Source organism: Girardinichthys multiradiatus, chromosome 8 (assembly GCF_021462225.1).
Source record: "Girardinichthys multiradiatus isolate DD_20200921_A chromosome 8, DD_fGirMul_XY1, whole genome shotgun sequence".
Taxonomy (NCBI): Eukaryota; Metazoa; Chordata; class Actinopteri; order Cyprinodontiformes; family Goodeidae; genus Girardinichthys; species Girardinichthys multiradiatus.
Window position 1 is genome coordinate 27,063,431 of NC_061801.1, and position 22,270 is coordinate 27,085,700.

At 39.8% G+C, this 22,270-nt stretch overlaps 2 protein-coding genes across 2 annotated transcripts in view; one reads left to right on the plus strand and one right to left on the minus strand.

Annotated features, from left to right (window-relative positions):
- The first annotated feature begins 14 nt into the window (after nt 1-14).
- rln1 (relaxin 1) lies at nt 15-1,314 on the plus strand. The gene is made up of 2 exons (XM_047372358.1): nt 15-468; nt 758-1,314. Exons 1-2 carry the CDS (start codon nt 273-275, stop codon nt 1,102-1,104), a joined length of 543 nt encoding a protein of 180 aa, XP_047228314.1. The 5' UTR covers nt 15-272; the 3' UTR covers nt 1,105-1,314.
- A 173-nt stretch (nt 1,315-1,487) lies between these two features.
- The window catches only part of jak2a (Janus kinase 2a), a 43,662-nt gene continuing 22,879 nt past the window's right edge, over nt 1,488-22,270 (minus strand). Inside the window, exons 3-24 of the mRNA XM_047372357.1 lie at nt 19,344-19,467; nt 19,113-19,233; nt 18,193-18,338; nt 17,512-17,806; nt 17,263-17,382; nt 16,333-16,490; nt 16,116-16,227; nt 14,942-15,128; nt 13,946-14,067; nt 10,216-10,350; nt 10,041-10,128; nt 8,457-8,584; nt 8,187-8,325; nt 7,850-8,001; nt 7,572-7,722; nt 7,240-7,373; nt 6,744-6,933; nt 6,430-6,554; nt 6,157-6,329; nt 4,241-4,358; nt 3,947-4,060; nt 1,488-3,851 (exon numbers count right to left, since the gene is read on the minus strand). Coding sequence (XP_047228313.1) covers nt 3,744-3,851; nt 3,947-4,060; nt 4,241-4,358; nt 6,157-6,329; nt 6,430-6,554; nt 6,744-6,933; nt 7,240-7,373; nt 7,572-7,722; nt 7,850-8,001; nt 8,187-8,325; nt 8,457-8,584; nt 10,041-10,128; nt 10,216-10,350; nt 13,946-14,067; nt 14,942-15,128; nt 16,116-16,227; nt 16,333-16,490; nt 17,263-17,382; nt 17,512-17,806; nt 18,193-18,338; nt 19,113-19,233; nt 19,344-19,467 — 3,140 coding nt within the window. The 3' untranslated portion in view covers nt 1,488-3,743. The remainder of the gene's footprint in view (nt 3,852-3,946; nt 4,061-4,240; nt 4,359-6,156; nt 6,330-6,429; nt 6,555-6,743; nt 6,934-7,239; nt 7,374-7,571; nt 7,723-7,849; nt 8,002-8,186; nt 8,326-8,456; nt 8,585-10,040; nt 10,129-10,215; nt 10,351-13,945; nt 14,068-14,941; nt 15,129-16,115; nt 16,228-16,332; nt 16,491-17,262; nt 17,383-17,511; nt 17,807-18,192; nt 18,339-19,112; nt 19,234-19,343; nt 19,468-22,270) is intronic.

A 22,270-nucleotide genomic window follows, 5' to 3' on the forward strand; every position in this document is an offset into this window, starting at 1 on the left:
TCTAAGTGACGTGCGTGTGTGTTTCATGCAGGAAGGGAGGGCGGGCAGCAGAAACGCACAGGTCCATGAGTGAACTACTGACTACAGTATATAAGGTTGTGCCCACTGGCATAGAGAGAACCAGAGGAGCACGAAGCAGACAAATTGAAGCATTTGTCGCAACTTCAATGGGCTTTAATTGAACTCTGCAGGTGGGAAAAAAAGTCAGCACAGGATTTTCAACTCTTAACTTGTCAGGTCCCTGGTTAGGTTAGTTTCTGCCTTTAGTGAAGATGCTGTGGAGAATGACCGTTGCCTTGGCTGTGATGTGCGTGGGAGGCGCCTGCGACAGCTTGGGAGCCGATGTGATGAGCAGACTGATCGTGCCCAGGGACTATGGGGTGAAACTGTGCGGGAGAGAGTTTATCAGAGCCGTCATTTTCACCTGCGGCGGCTCCAGGTGGAAACGATCCACAGTGGGGGAATCGGGTGAGTCAAACCAGCTACTTTGTCATTAAGATCTCGTGGGTGTGCACTTTTATTACGGTGTTGGACAAACTAAGATAAAGTTGCATTTTTCACTGAAACCAGTCAAGATTGAAATAAAAAGAAATACTGAAAACTTTGGGAGAAAGTAGGTTATTATAAGCAAGTATTAGCTGTGAAATGTACTTCTTCCTAAAAATCATCTCTGCAATAAGCACACGTTATGAACTGGTTGTTTTTCCATGTGAAAGAACACATTTCACAAATTTGGGGACATTTCTCCTTCCTCCAGACCCGTTCCACTGGACCTCCCTCGGTGATGTTGCGGTTGAAGATGACCGGCAGACCTGGCAGCGTGGCACAGATCTCAGAGACGAAAAATCTCCTCTCCCCGTTGCCACGTCCTCCTCCCTAGCAGACCTCTTGACCCTTTACAAAGCCACGAATGACAGACAGCAGTCCTCTTCTAGCTTCCCAGGCCAGCTGAGGGAGTCCACGTCTTTAGGAGAGCAGGAGGAGAACAGAGATGCCTCTGACCGGCTCGTAGCGAGCAAGAAGAAGAGGAACTTTTCTCTGGGCGTGGCGGGGATGTGCTGTAACCAAGGCTGCACCAAGAACGATATTGGACGGTTGTGCTGAGGCGGGCGGGAGGGACAAAAGGCTGCCAGGATACTAAAGATTAGGTCATTTGGTTGGAGCAAAAAGAGGGGAAAGGGTTGGTTTATATTTGTTCAACAGCAGCCATTAACCTCTTTCTTCTTACTTATTTTAACATAAACCATGTTCTGTATGTAGACTCTCACCTTCCCTGAAACATGGAATAAATTTTAATTACTATGTTAATATGAACTGTCTTGCAATGTCATTATGTTCAAATGTTAGTGACTTTTTTGCCAGATTAAAGTACAGTAAGACAATCAACATAATATTCCTCATTAGTGTTGTTAAAGCTGCTGTGAATTCATTGGCCTTTTCCCACGACGTTCCGGCTGCCTGATCGTTTTCAATCATCACCCCAAGGATAAAATGGCAAAGATCGGAATTTTATTTGCCAACAAAAGCGAACATCTGACCTTAAGACAAAACCATCACCTCCCGATGTTACGATCCTAACAAAGAAACCTTTTCTTTAGTGGCTCAAGAGTAAAAACACGTCAACCTTACATCACAGGTTTACAGCCATTTACATTTATCGGTCAAAACTCAATGCAGGAAATAAACGTGGAAATAAGGCCAGCAGTTTAAATGTGTGTATTTATAAAAAAAAAAAATAAAAATCTTTGGTCATGAAATAACACACACATTTTACAAATTTACATATTTCAGCACAAACAACTTAAATTCACCACTGATAAAACCTGTAGAAGCGAAACAAAGATGCCCTATTTCACAGCTTTACAGAAGGTAATCATAATCTTAACCAAAGCCATTCATTTTACTTGAAATTCCACTTTTTCACCATTTTTTATGAATTTTGCTCCTTTGGTCTAATATTTTTTAACATAAGGCACTGGATGTACAAAAACAATATGGATAAGTGTTTGGTGTTTATGAAAAACTGCAAGCCTTCAGTCATCAATATCCAGCACATTTAGTCAAATATATATATTTCTGACAAATATATATATTTGAATTATATAATAGTGACTTTAAATAAAAAAAATAAAAAAAACATTTCACCACTTATGACTGGTAATGCAATGCAAATATACACATTTATCTAAATGACCAAAGATCACTTACATTTTTAAATAAACCCATAACTTCCAATGATTTCCTTTTAAATCACTATCAGCTTTCTATAGGCAGACAATGAAGCCATGTAACATTTATAATGTCTGATGCATAAAAAAAAAATACAAATTAAAATAATAACCTCCAGAGTTGTTACAGTGTAACTGCACATTCAATGCAGGCTACAGAAAGTACTCAGATATTCATGGTTGTTAAAATAAATTCTGCATTAAAAAGATGTAAACATTTAAAATTAAAATTATTTTAAATCTCACATCTTTGACCTAAAACGATTGTAGTAAAAACATAATTTTATCACCAGCTAATAAAATCTTGCAAAGTGTGTATTTCATTGGGATTCTATGTGGTAGATCAACACAAAATTGAAAAAAAAAAAAAAGGACACTAGTTTTTATTATTATTTTGTTTATAAAAATCTGAAAAGTGTGGCGTGCATTTACAAATGTACAGTTAAGCCTCAAATTATTCATATCCCTGGCAGATTTTTGCAGATGTTTCCACTGGTATTTGGTGATGAGCTCCAAGTCTCTAAGGTTGGAAGGCCTCTGTGCCATCACCCTAATCTTTAGCTCCCTCCCCAGATTCTCGATCAGATTCAAGTCTGGAATCTGGCAGGGCCTTTCCAAAACGGTAATATTACTTACAGTGATAAAAAAAACACGCTGGCAACATTTTATACTTTACACCCGAATCTTCCAGCGCTTAGAATCATTTTGAGCGTAACTGTAGCTCCATTTACTTTGATACCCTTAAATAAAATGCAGTGCAAAAAAAAAAAAAAAAAGCCTTCAGAACTCACTTAATTAGTAATCCAGTCCAGCGGTGATTAATTTAAATTCTGTATAAAGGCTTAACTACCAGTGGGGTGTAAATACTTTTGCTTGACGCTTTATCTATGTACAACAGAACTTCACTGTAACAGAAAAGGTCTAATGATAGCCTTGGGGCATTTTCCACCAAACTGGTTCCAGTGCTTCATTGGTGCTACAGATTTCCAACGTTAACATGGCTCTGTCTCACTGCTGGACCAGCGGAAAAACTGCTTTGCTCATGAGCTCATGGGGAACAGCAGCCCGTCAAAACGTTGCAAGTGCCATGTTTAAAACACCTGCTCCAACGATAATAAAATGTGAGATTAGCATGAGAAAAACAAAAGTTAACCACTCAAAGACTGGCTCTGGTTAAGAACTGGAACCTCTTTGTTGGAAAAGCCCTACTTGTAACAGAAGCACAGAATTTCATTTGATGGTCTCACATTAAAGCAAAGTGTCGAGGTGAGGCACATGGCTGTAATGTTCCTCAATGATTTCAAGTGCAGTAGGGATGCAGTTTGGAATGTAAAAAGCAAAAAAAAAACCTGGATTGTATTCAGAAACATCTTTCCTTTAGTTGGTTGTAGTGTACTCGTTATTTCAGTCATTTTGTTTTCCTCCGTGAAGCGGTATGTCTTCTCATGGTGTGACGACCGGCTCGCGCACGTCAACACCAGCAGGTTAACAGTTCAGGTATTCACTGCGCCCGTCTCATCTGACATTGCTGTCTCGCACAGTCTCCACCCGCTGGATTAAGGCCTTGAAGGTAGGCCGCAGTTTCGGATCACTGCTCCAGCACTCCACCATGATCTTGTGAATCTGAAAGAGCAAGATAAAGGAGGAGAAGAAGTTAAAAAAAAACACATGAGGGTGAAAATAAAATGTAGATTTTCAGCTGTTGCTGTGCTGCAGACCTCTTTTAGGCAGTTTTCAGGAACAGGCAGTCTGTATCCTTGCTTCAGCAGGTCGATCAAATGGTAGACGATCATCTGGCCCTGCTTTTCGTTTCCCATCTTCTCCATGAAAACCTAAAACACAGAGGAGTCTGGTCTTATGGACTGTAGCTCAATAATCGTTCTAACAAAAGAGTCCTAATCCCAGAACAATAAATGTGATGCTTGCTTTCAAACTCAGATTAGATTAGGAAATATAAATGAAGTGTGAGACTGACAACCAGCAGTTAAACTAAGAACAAAGAGGCGCAGTACCGCTGGTGGGCTGCAGTTCTTGTCACTGTAGGTAAAGAGCTCATACACGACAACACCGAAACTCCAAACATCTGACGCTACTGAGAACTTGCTCTCCGTCAGCGACTCAGGAGCATACCTGGAAGACAACAGCTACATTTACATATATATATTTTTATATATATTTCCACAATTTGTCACGTTACAACCAAAAACCCCTGTATTGTACTGGGGTTTTATGTGACATCATAAAGTAGTGGAGGACATTTAAATAAGTGTCTATAAGATACAGGTTTTCAAACAGTTCACAAATAAAAATCTTGCCACATATTCTCAATTGATCTGACTTTCACAGGGCCATTAAAACACAATAAAAAGTATTAATCTGAACTACTGGATTGAAGCTTTGGCTGTTTAGGGTCATCCTGCTGGAAGATGAACCTCCGCCTCAGTCTAAAGGCTTTTGCAGCCTCCTGGAGAATAGCCCTGTATTTCGCTTCATCCATCTTCCCATCAACTCATAAAGGATTCCCTCGCTGGTCAAAAAAGCAGCGCCACACCATGATGCAGTCGCCACCAGGGTAATTTAAACGTTAGTTTTTTTTGCCACACACATTTATTTGCATAGTGGCTAAAAAGTTACATTTTGGTCTCATTCTACCAGACCTACTTCTCCTAAATGTTTGCTGTGTCCCCTACATGACGTGGCAAACTGCAAACAAGACTTCTTATAGTTTTCTTTCAACAATGGCTTTCTTCTTGCCCCTCTTCCATAAAAGCAAGTGTTACCTGTGCTTTACTTAATCTTAGGCTAGAAAAAGAAGATTCCCAAAAATTGACTCTAGGAGCAAAGTAAGAGACTGAACATCGGCAATTGATTTTTTTTTGTTTTGTTGGTACCATATATTGTGCAGGAAAACAAACGGAGACACACAATATATCAAGACAAATGGCCATTCAAATCATAAATCACAGTTCATCAGTTCAAAAGCTAATAAGAATTATGCATATTATTTCAAGTCACAAGTTCAAGAGAAATCCAAGTTCAAGCAGCAGTATGTGCCACATGCAACATCCAGTTTAACGGCCCAGCAGGCAAAAGCAGAGGGATAAATCAGAGTTTATGTAGAAAGGCTGTGAGCAATGAGTTGCAAAGGGACAGGGATTTAAAATGGTGCCTATGAAGCCTCCTACCGGCCCAATTAGAGCAGGTGATGTTCAACTGATGAATTCTGGACTGAGTAGAGCTGCAGGCTTTCTTGCCTTAGGAGTAGGCTCCTAGCTCGGCATCAATACCTGGCCAACTCCGTGGTTTTTACAAAAAACCCTGGCTACTGTTTGCACAATCTGGTCCTAGTAGGTGACTCCTCCAGCAAACTTTTCCCCATCGCCTCCCTAGCATCTCCCAGCAGTCACTACTTCCTGTCTATATAGCGTATTCATTGGACTTCCACTGTCACATGACAATGTGATGTCAGAGCAGGCCAGTATTATTGCAAGGGTGTTTTTTCCTTAATTGGAGGAAAGCTAAAGTTTTTTCTTTAAACTTTACACCTGGATTACACAAGAATTGTGGTGTGCACGTCTTAGTTGTTCTGTCGAAAGATCTTCCCATCTGAGCTGTAGATCTCTGCAGCTCCTCCAGTGGTCTCTTTTCTTCTCTGATTAATGCTGACCTTGGCCAGCCAGCTTAGATAGAGGGTCATGTCTTCGTAAATTTTCAGTTGTTCCTCCACTTCCCACTTCATTTACCAATGCTTGTGGTTGTAAGGTCATAAAAGGCGAAAAAGCTTTAGGGCTTGCTAACATTTTTGCAAGGCACTGTAAACATTTGGCAATGATTTAGAGAATAAACACCTCTTTACTGTTCAAGGACATGGGGACATTCAGAGGATCAAACCCTGGAGCAGTTAGAAACCATGCAGTGTGGTCCTTACCAGAAGATGGGGCTCTCCCCAGGCTCCCTGACAGTGTAGTATTCTTTGTCCTGTGGCAGAACCTTGGTTAGGCCAAAATCACCGATCTTCACCCGCATCTCGCTCTCCACCAGAATGTTCCTGGTGGCCAGGTCTCTGTGAATGTAACGCTTACTGCCAAGGTACTCCATGCCCTGGAAGAAGTTCATGTTAATGTGACATAAATCAGCGCCAGGTTGAGTTTCATCAGTATGTACCATAGTTTGTCTCCAAAAGCCTTTTTAACTGTGGCACCTTGCATATCTGCGATGCATAGTGCAGCAGTTTCTTGGAATCGATGTGGTCCTTGTGTTTGATGAGATAATCTCTCAAGCTGCCGAAGGGGAGATACTCCATGATGAGACGAAGGTTTCTTCTACCTACAGGAAGAGGAGGGTTAAATACTGATGAGTGGAGGCTTCTTCTTGGTTTCTATGGTAGTGAATGTTTCTAAAATGCAACTGTAGCAAAGGAAAAAAAAGTAGGAAAATGGTAAAGAAAGAGAAGACTGATGTCAACGTTTTTAGGTAGTTCGTGGTGCATGGAGGTACCTATTCGCCTGTTCATACCTGCACTGTAGCACACTCCTTTGTATTTAACAATGTTCTCATGGTGAAGTGATTTGAGAATTTCAATTTCCCGCTCAAAGTCCCGAAGGTGCTCAGCTGTGCTGTGCTGCAGTTTCTTCACAGCCACCACATCCCCTGTGCTGTCCTGCAGGGGGTCGTACCTGCACATCTCCACGCTTCCAAAGTTTCCCTGCAGAGTGCAGTCAGAGGGACAACAGATTAAATTACTCGTGAGAAACAGCCATAAACTCACGCAAACAGCAAATTAATAACTAATAAAGTACCGTCCAAAGGAATCAGATTTTTCTGGTTCACAGATCTTAAATTAGGACCCTATACCTCCAAAACCACTCAGGTGAAAGGACTGGGGTCATTGTGCTACTAAAAACTTTGCTGAGATGTACTTTCTACCAACACTAAGAAGGTGCGTGGTTAGGCAGTGGCCTATAAGAAAATAACAGCTGGTTTCTGTATATTTACAAAGAGTGCAGTTTACTTTGCCCAGCTGCTTGAGGAAGATCAAGTGTCTCTCCTCAAACTGGGCAGGCTCCTTGCTTGCTGAGGCCCATGGGAAGCCAAAGCCTCGTGTCCTGTTGGGCACCATGTCGCTCTCCACCAGCAGCTCATAATCTGCACAATCATGTTGGAAAAAACGTACATTTTTTCACAATAACAAAAGCTGTAATTAATAAAGAAACATGTTGAAGATTGTAAATCTCTTTGCTGCTACTGGTCATGGGTCGTACAAACAATCTTATTTTAAAAAAGATGAAAACCTAAATTTGTTCTGATTATAGACATATTTACTGCTTCTACTTGTTTACCTACCTGGAGTGAAAAGACTGTTGAGGTCTCTGATGATCGCCCTGAAAGAGGGTCGGTGTAAAGGCTCGTAGTCCATGCAGCTGTTTATGAGGTTGGCTAATTCGATCCACTTTGGAGCTGAAAGCTGGTGCCTGTCCTCATAGAACAGGTTCTTCTGCAGATGCATACAGCAAAGTTGAGAAGATTCACATGGAAAATGCTAAAATGTTGTAGTTTCCATCCATCCATCCATCCATCCATCCATCCATCCATCCATCCATCCATCCATCCAGTTGTGTGACCTTTGAGGAGTCCAGCGAGCTGAGTGGTTTTTCTCCCCCGCTGCAGATCTCCCAAAGCGTCGTTCCGAAGCCCCACTTATCTGTAGCTAAACTCAGATTCTGGGGGTTTTCGATGCACTCAGGGGGCACCCACGGGATACGCTCCACCAGAACTAGGAAGTAGATGTGTTAGAAAACAAAAAGTTACAGGAAGAGAATATAAAGCCAATCAGCTTCTGTTCAGGTTGCAGACGATCGCACCGAGGTCAAACAGGTCTGGTGCTTTTTATTCTCACATGGCCTCACAGAACAGTGACGTACGAGCCCTCAGGACGCTACGTGAGACTGAGTTTCTCACCTTCTCTGGGCAGCACGTTGACGCTGATGCCAGGGTCACTGAGCTTGATGAAAGGCAGACTGCCCGTCTTCCGGTCCTCCTCTCTGATCAGGAGAACATTTTTGGCACAAACATTCCCATGAACGACGTTTTTATCCTCCTGTAGGAAAATGTGAAAACAGACTTTCTTTTTTTACCATGCACTAGAACGGCAGAAGATGTCAAAAAATAAAACCCTAGACCAGATATCTGCAGAACAACTAATTTAAAACAAAGCAGAATGGATCTCACCAGGTAGTGCATAGCCCAGGCCAACTGTTTAGCCACTTCTAGCTTCCAGGTGATGTTCACACAGTTTTTCTTCTTTTTCAGATAGATATCCAGTGAGCCAAATTTCCCATATTCCTGCACCATCATGTCTAAAATAAAAACAAAGAGCAAGAGAATGTATTAATCTGGTTACTATAATATAAACTAGAAACTCTTGGCATTAATACCCAAGTCATTCAACAAAACAATTTGAGGGTTTTATCTCATCTCTAATAATCAGCCCATGTTTCTGACACCTTTTTTCCAGCAATCTCCAAAAATGTAAAATGTTTTCTCAGTTTATGAAAAAAAAAAAAAAAAAAAACACAAATATTTACAATAAATAATAACTCCTCTCTCTGATGCATTCTACTTCCACACATGTTTCGCTGAATCCAGGGTAAAGACAGGCTGCAGGGACAAATAAACTCTCACAATTGATGGTGAGTAAAAGAAAAAAAAAAGCAGTAAGGCTGAAAGTATCGTCTCCAGACCTGTAAAAAACTAGATTGTGTCAAAACTTAGATCTTCCATAGGAGGAAAGAAGAACTGCATACTGCAATGGAACCAAGTCTCTGTGAGAACTGCAACAGTAGTTAGCAAAGAACAGTGAAGTCGTGGGTAAAACGTAAGTACACCTTCTTTCAGATTGAAGTTTTATGCATCAGGAAATAATATAAAAAGGATTTTCTGCTGTTTGTTGGTCTGGAACATTCAAGTGTTTTAACCCAATGCCAAGATGGAAAGACATCAGCAATGACTTTAGATAAGCACTTTGAAATCTGTCATTCTTTACTAAGACAGATTAGTCACGTGTGGAAAAAACAGCGTCACCGGGTTTAATACAAAAACACAAGAGCATGTTAAATAGTAATGTTCATGACAGTCCTGTTAGAAAAAGACTTAAGTATGAGTTGTTTGAATTGGTTACCAGACGAACTCTTTTCTATAAAAAGAATATGAAAGCGCCCTGAATAAAGAGCAACACCTCTGGATAACTGTCATTTGGACATATGAAATCAAAGAAATGTTTGCCCATAATGCTCAACTCCGTGCTTGGTGTCAAACAAACATAGCACAAACACTTCATTCCAACTGCTAAGCATGGTGGTGGAGGGTTAGTGATCTGGACTTCTGTTGCAGCCAGGTGTAAGTTTTGCTCTGGGAGGCAAATGGAGGCCATCTGTTTGACAACTGAAGCTTGACCCAAACTGGGTCATTAAACAGGGCAATGATCTCAAAAACAGCAGCCAATCTACAGCAGAACGGCTGAATGAGGACAAGTTCAGACCTCAGTCTGATGGGAAAGCGGTGGATGGACCATAAAAGAGCTGTGCAGAAACCACAAACATTAATAAATTTAAAGCAATGTTGAGAAGCGTGGGTCAAAAATTTCTCCACAACGATGTCAGGGAAGGGTTAGAAAATGACTATTGAGAGTTACAAAACAGAAAACAGACTCAATCAGCAACAGATTGCTCCTGTACTGTTTTAATCTGCCCGAACTACGTGAAAGTATGCTTTCTTTTGCTATCTTTGCAAGACGTTTTGGTGTATGTTACTTACTTTCGTCGCCACAAACACACACGCCATAATTGAGCAGTAAGTGCTTGTGGGACAGCTGGCTCATCATGCTTGCTGCCTCAAAGAAGGACTGGGGAAGAAAACGGGAACAATTTATTTCCATCCATAAACTCTTGAAATGATCATTAATTAACTCAGACATTCCAACATGACCAACCTCTGAGAAACTACGATGAGCCTTGTCCAGAATCTTGACCGCGACGTCCATCTGATGAACCTCCCCATAATTACCCACCTCCTTCCTCACACCGCGAAAAAGCTTCGTAAATGTTCCTTGGCCCAGGCTTTCATTCTGAAACAGTTTTATTGCCTTTAAACCACTCTTAAAAATATAGCATTACTTATTTTTCTGAGCCAACTGTAACATCTAAACTGGACCTCTCTGTTCTGACCATATGTTGCAGATGCTCTGCTAAAGAGAAAAAGAGGAACACATCAGGCAGTTACTTTCTGTGCAATAATGCTGCTGTCACCCTTTTTAAATATTCATAATAACATGAACAGAGCTGCAGGAATTTTATCTTAATATGAGCTGCAACATCGATAAAGACAGGATTTATACTTCAATTCCCAATCCACTTAGTAAATAATAAAGCTTTTGGCTTTTTGGGTGGTTTGAGCCACAAAATATACCACCTACATCTCTAACAGAATAATACAAGTTGCAACAGTCCTGTCTTGAATATTTCCATAGGCAAAAACAACAAAACCTCACAGGAAAAAATTTACGTGTCTCCACATGAAGACATCTAAAAAAAAAAAAAAAAAGCTCCAAATTAAAGCAAATTACACAGGCCTAAGAGGTTGAAAAACACAAAAATGTTTTTCAATCTGCTTTAAAAAGTTCTCACTTACTACAAAATTTGAAAATGGTTTGTTTCCTGTTTTAAAATCTATGTCATAATACCCTGAAAAAAAAAGACTTTGTGGAGGTTTTAAAAAACATGTAGAGTTAAATGTCACAAGAAACTACACTCATACATGTCCTGCAGGACTGCGGCTGATGCTGAACTACAGCAAATCCTCTCTTTTATTAAGTATTTTCTATTAAAAGGTTATTGCACACCAGCAAGCTTAAAACGGACGCAGTCACATTGACTAAAAAAATCTCTGCATCCTTTATGTTTATTTTGTTTTTACATTCAACATTATTATTTATGTGTGCAGTTTATGTGCAGATTTACACTTCTGAGATATTACAGGTCCTTCTCAAAATATTAGCATATTGTGATAAAGTTCATTATTTTCTATAATGTAATGATAAAAATTTAATATTCATATATTTTAGATTCATTGCACATTAACTGAAATATTTCAGGTCCTTTATTGTCTTAATACGGATGATTTTGGCATACAGCTCATGAAAACCCAAAATTCCTATCTCACAAAATTAGCATATTTCATCCGACCAATAAAAGAAAAGTGTTTTTAATACAAAAAACGTCAACCTTCAAATAATCATGTACAGTTATGCACTCAATACTTGGTCGGGAATCCTTTGGCAGAAATGACTGCTTCAATGCAGCGTGGCATGGAGGCAATCAGCCTGTGGCACTGCTGAGGTCTTATGGAGGCCCAGGATGCTTCGATAGCGGCCTTTAGCTCATCCAGAGTGTTGGGTGTTGAGTCTCTCAACGTTCTCTTCACAATATCCCACAGATTCTCTATGGGGTTCAGGTCAGGAGAGTTGGCAGGCCAATTGAGCACAGTGATACCATGGTCAGTAAACCATTTACCAGTGGTTTTGGCACTGTGAGCAGGTGCCAGGTCGTGCTGAAAAATGAAATCTTCATCTCCATAAAGCTTTTCAGCAGATGGAAGCATGAAGTGCTCCAAAATCTCCTGATATCTAGCTGCATTGACCCTGCCCTTGATAAAACACAGTGGACCAACACCAGCAGCTGACACGGCACCCCAGACCATCACTGACTGTGGGTACTTGACACTGGACTTCTGGCATTTTGGCATTTCCTTCTCCCCAGTCTTCCTCCAGACTCTGGCACCTTGATTTCCGAATGACATGCAGAATTTGCTTTCATCCGAAAAAAGTACTTTGGACCACTGAGCAACAGTCCAGTGCTGCTTCTCTGTAGCCCAGGTCAGGCGCTTCTGCCGCTATTTCTGGTTTAAAAGTGGCTTGACCTGGGGAATGCGGCACCTGTAGCCCATTTCCTGCACACGCCTGTGCACGGTGGCTCTGGATGTTTCTACTCCAGACTCAGTCCACTGCTTCCGCAGGTCCCCCAAGGTCTGGAATCGGCCCTTCTCCACAATCTTCCTCAGGGTCCGGTCACCTCTTCTTGTTGTGCAGCGTTTTCTGCCACACTTTTTCCTTCCCACAGACTTCCCACTGAGGTGCCTTGATACAGCACTCTGGGAACAGCCTATTCGTTCAGAAATTTCTTTCTGTGTCTTACCCTCTTGCTTGAGGGTGTCAATAGTGGCCTTCTGGACAGCAGTCAGGTCGGCAGTCTTACCCATGATTGGGGTTTTGAGTGATGAACCAGGCTGGGAGTTTTAAAGGCCTAAGGAATCTTTTGCAGGTGTTTAGAGTTAACTTGTTGATTCAGATGATTAGATTCATAGCTCGTTTAGAGACCCTTTTAATGATATGCTAATTTTGTGAGATAGGAATTTTGGGTTTTCATGAGCTGTATGCCAAAATCATCCGTATTAAGACAATAAAAGACCTGAAATATTTCAGTTAGTGTGCAATGAATCTAAAATATATGAATGTTAAATTTTCATCATGACATTATGGAAAATAATGAACTTTATCACAATATGCTAATATTTTGAGAAGGACCTGTACAACAGCATATTAAAAAATAAAAAGAAGCTTCAACATGTAGAGCATCTTCCCTACTAGCTTGTTTTTATGGAGACTTTGGGACCACTGTTTGCTGCTGTTTTATAATAATATGTTACTTTACTTTTTTTTAGCTCCCTTACAACCCTGCTATCTGTGCATGCTGGTTAGATAAACTTGGTTCCTCCTCCAGCCTGTTTTAAACTTTGTATTTACTACTCTGACAGACAAGTTTCGGATCAGTTTTCCAGAATAAGTTTCTTTAGATTTTTACATCAGTTCTTTATGAGATAATAGACACAGAAGTACAAAATATTCCCCAGTTGGGTTTTATTATCAAGTTTTTTAAATCACAACAGTGTTAAAGCTATTCAGGGCTATTTCACTTCTTTGTTACTTAGAAAATCTGGAGTGTACTTAAATGGAGGTCCTTTAAATCACAGTTTGTGATCAGTAAACCACTCATTTTACAAAATTACCAAAAAGTAGTTAAACCAATGTTTTGCTTCACATCTAAACCGATCCGAGATCAAGAACACTGGGTTTTAAAAGACAGAAATAGAAGGATTTTGATGCCAAAAAAGAAGTAAAATTGACTTTTTGAATAACTAAGCATGTTTTTAATCAGTCTGTAACTCAAGTAACAAAATGATCAATAAGTTGGACAAAAAGAAAGGTTGAATAAAACAAATCGGATCTTTGTTTTATACTGAAATAAATAAAGTCTGGAAATTCAAACTTTTATGCTCATTTAAAATTTTTCAGACTATAAGAAAAGGATCAAACCAAATTCCAGACTGGTAGGCACTACAGCTACTTATGACATTCAACTTATTTCTGCCCTCGCTGAATTAATCCACTTTAACTGGCATTTTCTCCTGTCTTTCCCATTGATTTTCAAGGAATTGTTACGTTTAAAATAAAACATATTAAAGTTAGATTACTTTTAGGCTTAACCAGGAGTAAATGGGGAACACATTGCACGACAAAAAGCAGATTTCCCGTCAACTCCACAACACTCCAACAAGGGTGAAGATAAACCTGTTTGTGATGAAGGGGTCATTAAATATTTTCTTACAAAGATGAGATCCTCCTTGCGGATTTTGTGGAAAACCATCTGGCTGATGTGTTTGTGGAGTGATGGAGACAGAGCAACTTCTGCGCCTTGGTTATTTCTGCACACCAGCAGGTTGGATTTATCTGTGGAGATATAAAGATGGACAAACGATTGGATAAAAAACACAGATTATTTTTTTCTTATTTACGTCATGCACATGATGTCAGCATGTCTGCAACCCTAAGGGGAAATTTATTTTACATAGAAGCATGTTTCATACAAAAACACGGTCTGACAGGTGGAAATTTTAAGAAATTGTTGATCTCCTAATAAGAAAAAATAACCAAATATTGGATGTGATTTTAAGTGACTATGACATGCAATATTTTGTGTAATGTGGGAGCATCTAAGAGAAAAAAAAATCTGAATTGAAAGTTGCTATTACTGCTGCACTTACAATTATATTCAGTAAGTTAGAATATGTGTTCCAATGAGGCTCGTTTGTCTGATTAAAAGTACTTTTTGAAAATAAAAACCTTTAAGCAGGTATTAAACATACTTTTTATTAAGCTCACATTTCTGTATTAAAAATGATTTTTTTTATTTATCTGATGTAATATTCTAATCTTTATTTATTAGTTGTAAGTGATTAACAAAAATAAAGGCTTGAAAACATCAGTCTGTAAGTGATTAATCTATATGTGTTTTACTTAGTGGACCAAGTTACTGAAATAAATAACCTTTAATAATACTTTTAATCTACTTTGATGCTGACTGATGCTAACAGACTACTAAATTACTAAAGTACTGAGAGTACAATAAAAAACCTACATTTTAACTAAATTAACTTCCCTCTTACAGTGTCTTTGGCAGCTTGCAGGATCAGAATTAAAAAATGTCAATATTCATATAAATAAACCACCAGCCAGTTACTTAACTAACACTAATGTAGCAGCAGTACCTAAAGCTTCTATATTTTGAACACTGTTATATTATTATGTAAATCTGAATTCTGACCTTTCTGGCTGGGTGGACAGCACCGGGTCAACTGGAATGTGTACCCATCAGTGCGGAGCGCCTCGTTTTGGTAGCAATTCATGAGTTCTTTCAGAGAACCGAAGCTTCTTTTGGCACCGCTCAGAATGAACTTTCCCGACTCTGTCTTCAAAATCTGACAGTGCTTATAGTCCACCATGCTTTCATACTGAAAAATAAAAATAAAACCCGTGTAAACATTGTTTTGACTAAATTCATGTTAGTGTTACTGTAGGTATAAGTAAGAGACATGCAGCACAGAAATCAGGCCCTACTGCTCCCTCTAGTGGTTGAGGATGTATAAAAGCCTGGATCTTCCACACTGTGAAGAAATACAGTTCACTCTACAGCTACACATTCTTCATGTGAAAAACCCCTTACTGTTCCATGCTATATCACTTTTCTAATTTATAAATGCAAAGACCTCCTTTGGCAAACATTTCTACACTAGACTGGCTTTATTACAGAACCTGCTAATACTAGAAACTGAAAGACAGACAGCAAGAAAGGAGGCAAGGAAGAGAGGAAAGAAGAAAGGACACAAGGAAGAAAGTGAGAGAATAAGGAGAAAGGGAAGGAAAGAAGGACACATGGAAGAAAAATAAAGAGGGACAGAAGAAAAGGTACTAAGAAGAGGAAGAAAGGAAAAGCGATGAAAAAACCATGGAAAGAAAAAAACAAGGAATGAAGGAAATAAAGGACGAACAGAAGGAGGGAATGAACAACACAGAAGAAAAGGAAAAGGGAAGGTCTCAAGGAAAGGACATAGAAAAGGAAAGTGGAAGGAAGGACACAGTGAAGGACAAACAAACTAAAGAAGGACACTAGGAAGAACCAAGGAAACGAAGCAAAGACTGTAGAATAAAAGTGAGGAAGGAAGGACACTGGATCTTGAAAATTCTCCAATCAAATTTCATACATTTCCATACTCTGTAATAACCCTATACAGTTGCATGGCTTCAACGCAGCATTTAGTGCAACTGTCAAAACGTTTCATCCTCTTTGAACAACAGCTGTTACATTGTTCTATAATTTACTGGTTCAAATGGGACAAAGAAGAACTAATTCAAAAACTTCAAAAGAGGAACATGGGGAATCAGATTTATCTGTAAAACTACATGTTAAACAAAAATTTATATAGCAAAGTAACACTTACCCCGACAACAAAGGACATGAAGAATTTGTCATAGTCTCTGGGGCTGCAGCGCAGGATGTAGAGGCCTTGGTAGTTACCTGAACGACGCAGCTTACTAATTGTAAACTCCATCCTGTGATCAAAGAGGCAAAATGTGTCTTTGTATGAAGAGGTATGTGGGTTGTGATTGCATGACAACACGTGATGCGCCGGTTTAGTGAACAACAGTCAAACTCACGATAAAGGGCCATGGCAGTAACTCTGAATGCACTCGAGAAGTCGTGGCGGAGCTACTTCTTTACACAGGTAATGATGGGCATCGGTGACCAGTCGGTAATATCCATCGACCAAAGACACAAAGGACAGGGCCTCGGACAGCGAATGGAACTCCAGCTCCTTTGTGATGCAAAACAAATCATCTATCAATCAAATGATCATTCTGCAATACATGTAATAGATTTAAACTTAGTGTTATACAAGTGAAAACGCGGTGAAAATGAATATCAGACTACAGCTTTATGAGCATCACTAGTTCCATAAGTTAAATTACATACATTTCTTTTTTGTGTCCTTGACAGAGTAATTTAAAGAGCTCATTTCCATCATTCTGAATAATTAGAAATACTTAAACCAAGTCAATTATGTACAAAATCTACAGAAATGCAGGAAAAATCTTTATTCAAGTGATTTATATGCCGATACTATGAAATTGGAGTTTAAAGCAAACATCATGGCACATGCTAATACCTTGATCTAAACATTATTGTTGTAGCTCTGGCTAATAGTTTCAGGCCTTTGTTCTGCTGGAAGGCGAACTTCCTCCCCAAGTCTCTAGTCTTTTACAGCCTCTAACAGGTTTTCTCCCAAGACTGCCCTGCACTTCCCACTGAAGCTTTTTTTTTGTTTCAGGCTCCTCTCCAAACACTCTAATTACATCTGTCAGTAATTTTGCTGATTTCTTGCTTAGAGCACAGCAGTCCCTAATTAAAGCCTTAGTTGGCCAAGAAAGAAACAATCCTTATACTGAAAACACTTTTAAATTACAAACAGGCTTCTGTAGAGGTTGTGTATGTGAAGTAAATTAGCTCTCGATTCTTCGTTGATAGTTGCAGCCGAACGGTATAATGTTTTTTAGTAATATTTGTGTGGACAGGGGAAAGTACTGTACCAAGATCTGGTTGTCCTGTCTGGTGAGGGAAACAATGCGACTTTCTGCTGAGCCTTCCTTGTTGCCCTGTTTGATGCTGATGTCAATCACCTCTGGGAAGTCACAATATACTTCCAGATCCTAATCAGGTAAAAGGTAAACACAGGAATTTGTTTTTTTTTGCATTTCTTTTTCCTAACAACTCAAAACAGCACTCCAACATCCCCCAGTGATGAATAAACACCTTTTTTCATTGAACATAGACTTTACCTCCTCTGCTCCCTCCTCGCCTTTCCCTTTAGACCAATGGATGCCCTCGTTGCCCTTCACCACGATGGTAACCTCTCGTGAGGATAGGTCAGTCACTCGGAAGCGCTCAGAGTACAGAGAGGGCAGCAGCAACTCCAGGCTCATCAGGTATTTGAGCTTCAGGTTGCAAACAGTGGCCTTGCACTCACTGAACTGCTGGATGAACCGTCGGAAGCGGTAGCGGATTCTCTTCCGGGTCAGCAGGTTGTACTCTTGGATGCGGTTCCGCATGCATCTGGGCAGGAAGGACTTGTAGCTGAAAGCAGGGAGGGGGGTCAGATGGGTTTTTAATGGAGATGAAAGAAAGCAACACTAAGCATACCAATCACTTTATAGGATAAGGATGGATGGATTATTCAGTGCCACCTGCATATGTAGTCCAAGCACCTCTATGTCCATTATGGAGTTGTCTGTTATTAGGAAATATATCTTTTGTGCAAGAAAACTGTAGACTATACAACAGTAACTGTAAAAGGCACATTTTAATTTTAGATAATAGTATGGGACTTCCAAAAGAAGCCTGATGTTGCAGATGCATGTCTAATTACCCAAAAAGAATCAATCAGTTATATCAAATCTGTCAGAGCTACAGCTCTACATTTTATCAACATTTCTCAGATTAAATGAGGGACCTTATGATACCTGTTTTCATTGTAGATGTCCACTGGCGACTGACCACTCTCTTTAGCGAGCCTCATCATGTCGAGAACGGCCAAACCCAGACACTCCTCCTGAGCTTCATGGCTGACCGGAAGATGAACCCAGCCGTTCAAAAAGTCACTGCGCCACTGCAACGCATGAAGAACAAAAAATAAATATATAAGCAAGAAAAACAGGACAAACCTACTAGTCAAAGCAACTCACCCTAACTGCATGGTAGAGGGAAAAAAAGAAAACAATACTTGCATTTCATATGAAACAAACACTCTGCCATTCTGAAGTTTGCTGAAATCTCTAAAATGCATGCTTGGGTGGAGGAGGAGGCATGGAACAATACTCAAACCTTTCAACAACTACTGAGTATAAATTCGAAAAAGACTTTGTGGCTCAGCGTTCTGACAGACAGTTCATGGTGTCAATGTGACTATAGAGATAAAAACACAGTCAAACAGAAGTGGCGCCATGATCTGTGCGTGTGTGTGTGTGTGTGTGTGTGTGTGTGTGTGAGGTTTGCACAAATTTGAGAACAGAAAAAAAAAAAGCTGAAACTATTTTGAAACTCAGGCATATACACGAACCACATGCATGCGTGCACAGACTGATGCAAACACAAGGAATCCTAAAATGAGTCTCGTTCCTCATTTGCGCTTCTTGAAAACGTACAACTCCACTTCCTGTTTTTTCAGCTAAACAAAACAAAGGGCTGACAGAGAGGACATGCAGACTGGCAGTCAGTCAAAGACAAGGAAATAAGAAATTATCTCCACCCAGCAGCTCTTGTTATCAGGTTTTTAAAGTGCAAACAATGACCAAGATGGAACTGTTGGTGCCTTAATGGAGAGCATTAGCCTCTCAACTGAATTTTCTTTAGGTGTAATGATGTGTGAGGCACTGAGACAAACCTGAGCAAACAGGTAGGTCATGACACAATCATCCATTACTGGGCTTTCCATCTCTTTGGACAAACCATAACGATGAGCGTAGAATGAGTTACTGCTGTTGTACCAGCCTGGAAAATAGTATCTGGACAAAAAGCACATCACCAAAAAAAATGAAAGACAAATCAGCAACACTGTCAAAACACATTTAACAATCTGAAACTGGTTAAAAAAGTGAAAAGAAAAGTTTTCTACCTGATTCTGAAGTGCAGGTTTTCACTGTCTGAGTCCGGCAGTTTAAAGATGTGATTAGGAGGAAAACATATTCGGTCATTTTCCCTCATCAGGCAAAACAAGCTGTAGTACACTGGACTAATCCCTGAAGAGAGTCAGAACATATAAATTATTTTAATTATAACAATCTATTACTGTTTTTAGTTGCAATGTAAATGTCATCACAAAGTTCAAAAACATGTTGAGTTATAGGAAATTAGGACATTAATCCCTCGTTTTGACACTTGATTGCACACAGTACTACAAGTCAATGAGTAATTGATAACATGACACTTTTTGCAGCTGTCCATTTCAAGACATCCATAGATCAGTTGCTGAACCGTAAAAAACGATTTGCCTAATCTTCCTATTTTAAATTTTTCTTTGTGGTTCGCTGCAATCAGGCCTTTTCATCTTCGATCTACAGAAACACCACCGAGTGCTGTGAGAATTCCCCAGAGAACCACCTACAACCTCGTAGCTGTAACCTCAGCAGCTCTCCAGTAAAAAACAGAAACACCTGCATTTCCATGAGCACCCATAGATTTTCGGAACGTATTTAAAAAGCTTAGCTTTGGCTGATGAGGCTTCCATCTAAGAATACAATCACCCCCCAGTTTTCTGTCAGTTGCAAATATCTCGTTTTGCAATAAAGGATGACAGCTATAAAAATGCAGATGTGTTTTCTGTTATTGTGTGCTACGCTTCCACTGGTTTTCAGTCTGCACCACAAAGAAAGTCGTACCAACTGGGACTGGTACGCAGAGAATGTCACTGTACAACAGTACGCATTGGAGTGTGAGGCGAGTGCAAGAGAAGAGTACTACAGAAAGGAACTATGCTCAACTACACCAGAGGAAGTAAGGTCAAACGGGTCACAGCAAACATGTGAAAGAAGGTGCATCTTTGGCCTACATTTAAAATGCAACATATGGTGAAGAACTAACACTGCACTTCACCCCAAACACAACATTTCCACAGTGAAACATGGTAGGGGCAGCATCATGCTATGGGGTGCTTTTCTTCAGCAGCAAAGACGGGCCGTTTAAGGCTGCAAAAGACTTGAAATGGGGGCGGAGGCTCACCTTCCAGCAGGACAATGACCCTAAACATACTGCCAGAGTACTGAATGTTTTAGATCAGAGGTCTCAAACTCCAGCAACTTTCAGGTGCATCCCTGGTCCTACACACCTGAAAGAAATGTTAATTGGCTAAATTACCTCTCTATGATGTGTACCACACTTGTCAGATTTTTATTTTGTTAGTCTTTCAAATGAACACTGAGGTTCTGTGGTTGTAAAGTGAGAATACTTTCGCACGGCACTGTATATGTATGCACAGTGAAATTCACTGCATGATTCTGAGATATTCTGCAATATAAAGTAAAATGTTTATATTTGACCATGTAGCATACTCTTTGCAGACAGTAATTTTCAAGTTAGGAGAGCAAATTTGACCTAGATGTTGCTCTGTAAATGTACATCCTTGTGCCAAACCACTTTAAAACGATGCCACACATGTAACGCTCATGTGGTTCAACCATGAAAGGGGCGAAAGGAGTGAGAAACAGCAGGAAAGACAGATGTGGAGATGAAAAACAGACTGAGCCAGAGAGAAATTTCCTTAACCAAGAACAGAAAGAAAAAACACATAAAGAACTGGGGATAAACAAGAGGAAGAGCATGAGAAATGACTTATGTTTATCAGCTAGAAGGAAATGGTGCAACAGGTTGTGGTAAAAACAAAAAGGGCTAAATGCATTCAAAAACAGCAAACTTACGTGAGTTATCTAAAACAAAAACAAGGTGAAAAAGCAGACTGAGTGCTATTGCTTACAAAAGATTGATAAATATAACAGCAAAATATTCTGATACATCTAAAAAAAAAACAATGCAACCAACTTCCTGGGAATGACACCTACTTAGAATATAGTCTGTGTGTAACTTAATCTTAGTATAAATCCAGCTGTCCTGTGAAAGTTTGTTAGAGAAAATTAGCAAACAAATAGCAACAGGTCACAGATAAAGTTACACAGACGTTTGAAGCAGCGTTAGGTTATGAAACAACTTTTGAATTTTCATTAAAATCCATCCAAACATGGAAAGAGCACGGCATAATTGCAAACCTATATCAATACATGGCTGCACACCTAAAATGACTGGCTCATGGTAACTCTGGAGGTTTCTGAAGAGCTCCACAGCTCAAGAGGGAGAATCTGTTGACTCGATACTCTGAAAACTGATGTTTATGAAAATGTGGCAAGCAGAAAAGCATTGACAAAAGAAAGCCACAACAATCCCTTAAATTGCCACGAGCCAGAGAATACAGCATCCATGTGGAAGAAGGTACTTTGGTCTGATGAGCACATTTTAGCAACTATGCAAAATGCCACATGTGATCGAAAAGTAGCCCTGATAACACCATCACCAGGATGAAACATTGTGATGGCAGCATCATGCTGTGGGGATGCTTTTCTTTTGCAGATACAGAAAGGCAGGCCGGAGTTAAGGGGGAGGTGGATAGAGCAAAATGAAGGTAAAGACCTTATACAAAGACCTGAGCCTGTGGCAGAGGTTCACCTCCCAGCAGGACAAAAACCATAAATATACAGCCAGAGCAAAAGTGTTAGAATGGCCAAAATCTAACCAAGAATCTGTGGAAACACTTGAAAACCGATCTTCACAGATGCCAATCATCTAATCTGAGTGAGCATGAGCTCTTTTGCTATGAATAATGGGCAATGATTTCAGCCTCAAAATGTTCAAAGCTGCTAGAGGTAATATCCCAAAATACTTGCAGCCATATCTGCATCAGTAGCTTGGTCTACAAGGTATCAATTGATACCAACATAGGAAATGTTGAGAACCATGCATCTTTTTTCTTCCACTTCACAATAATGTATTATTTTG

What these genes read in the sequence shown, in the direction of transcription:
- rln1 (XM_047372358.1), top strand. Translation starts at nt 273, where the DNA reads ATGCTGTGGAGAATGACCGTTGCCTTGGCTGTGATGTGCGTGGGAGGC. An exon ending in ATCCACAGTGGGGGAATCGG is followed by an intron (nt 469 to 757) that starts GTGAGTCAAACC and finishes TCCTTCCTCCAG; the next exon opens with ACCCGTTCCACTGGACCTCC.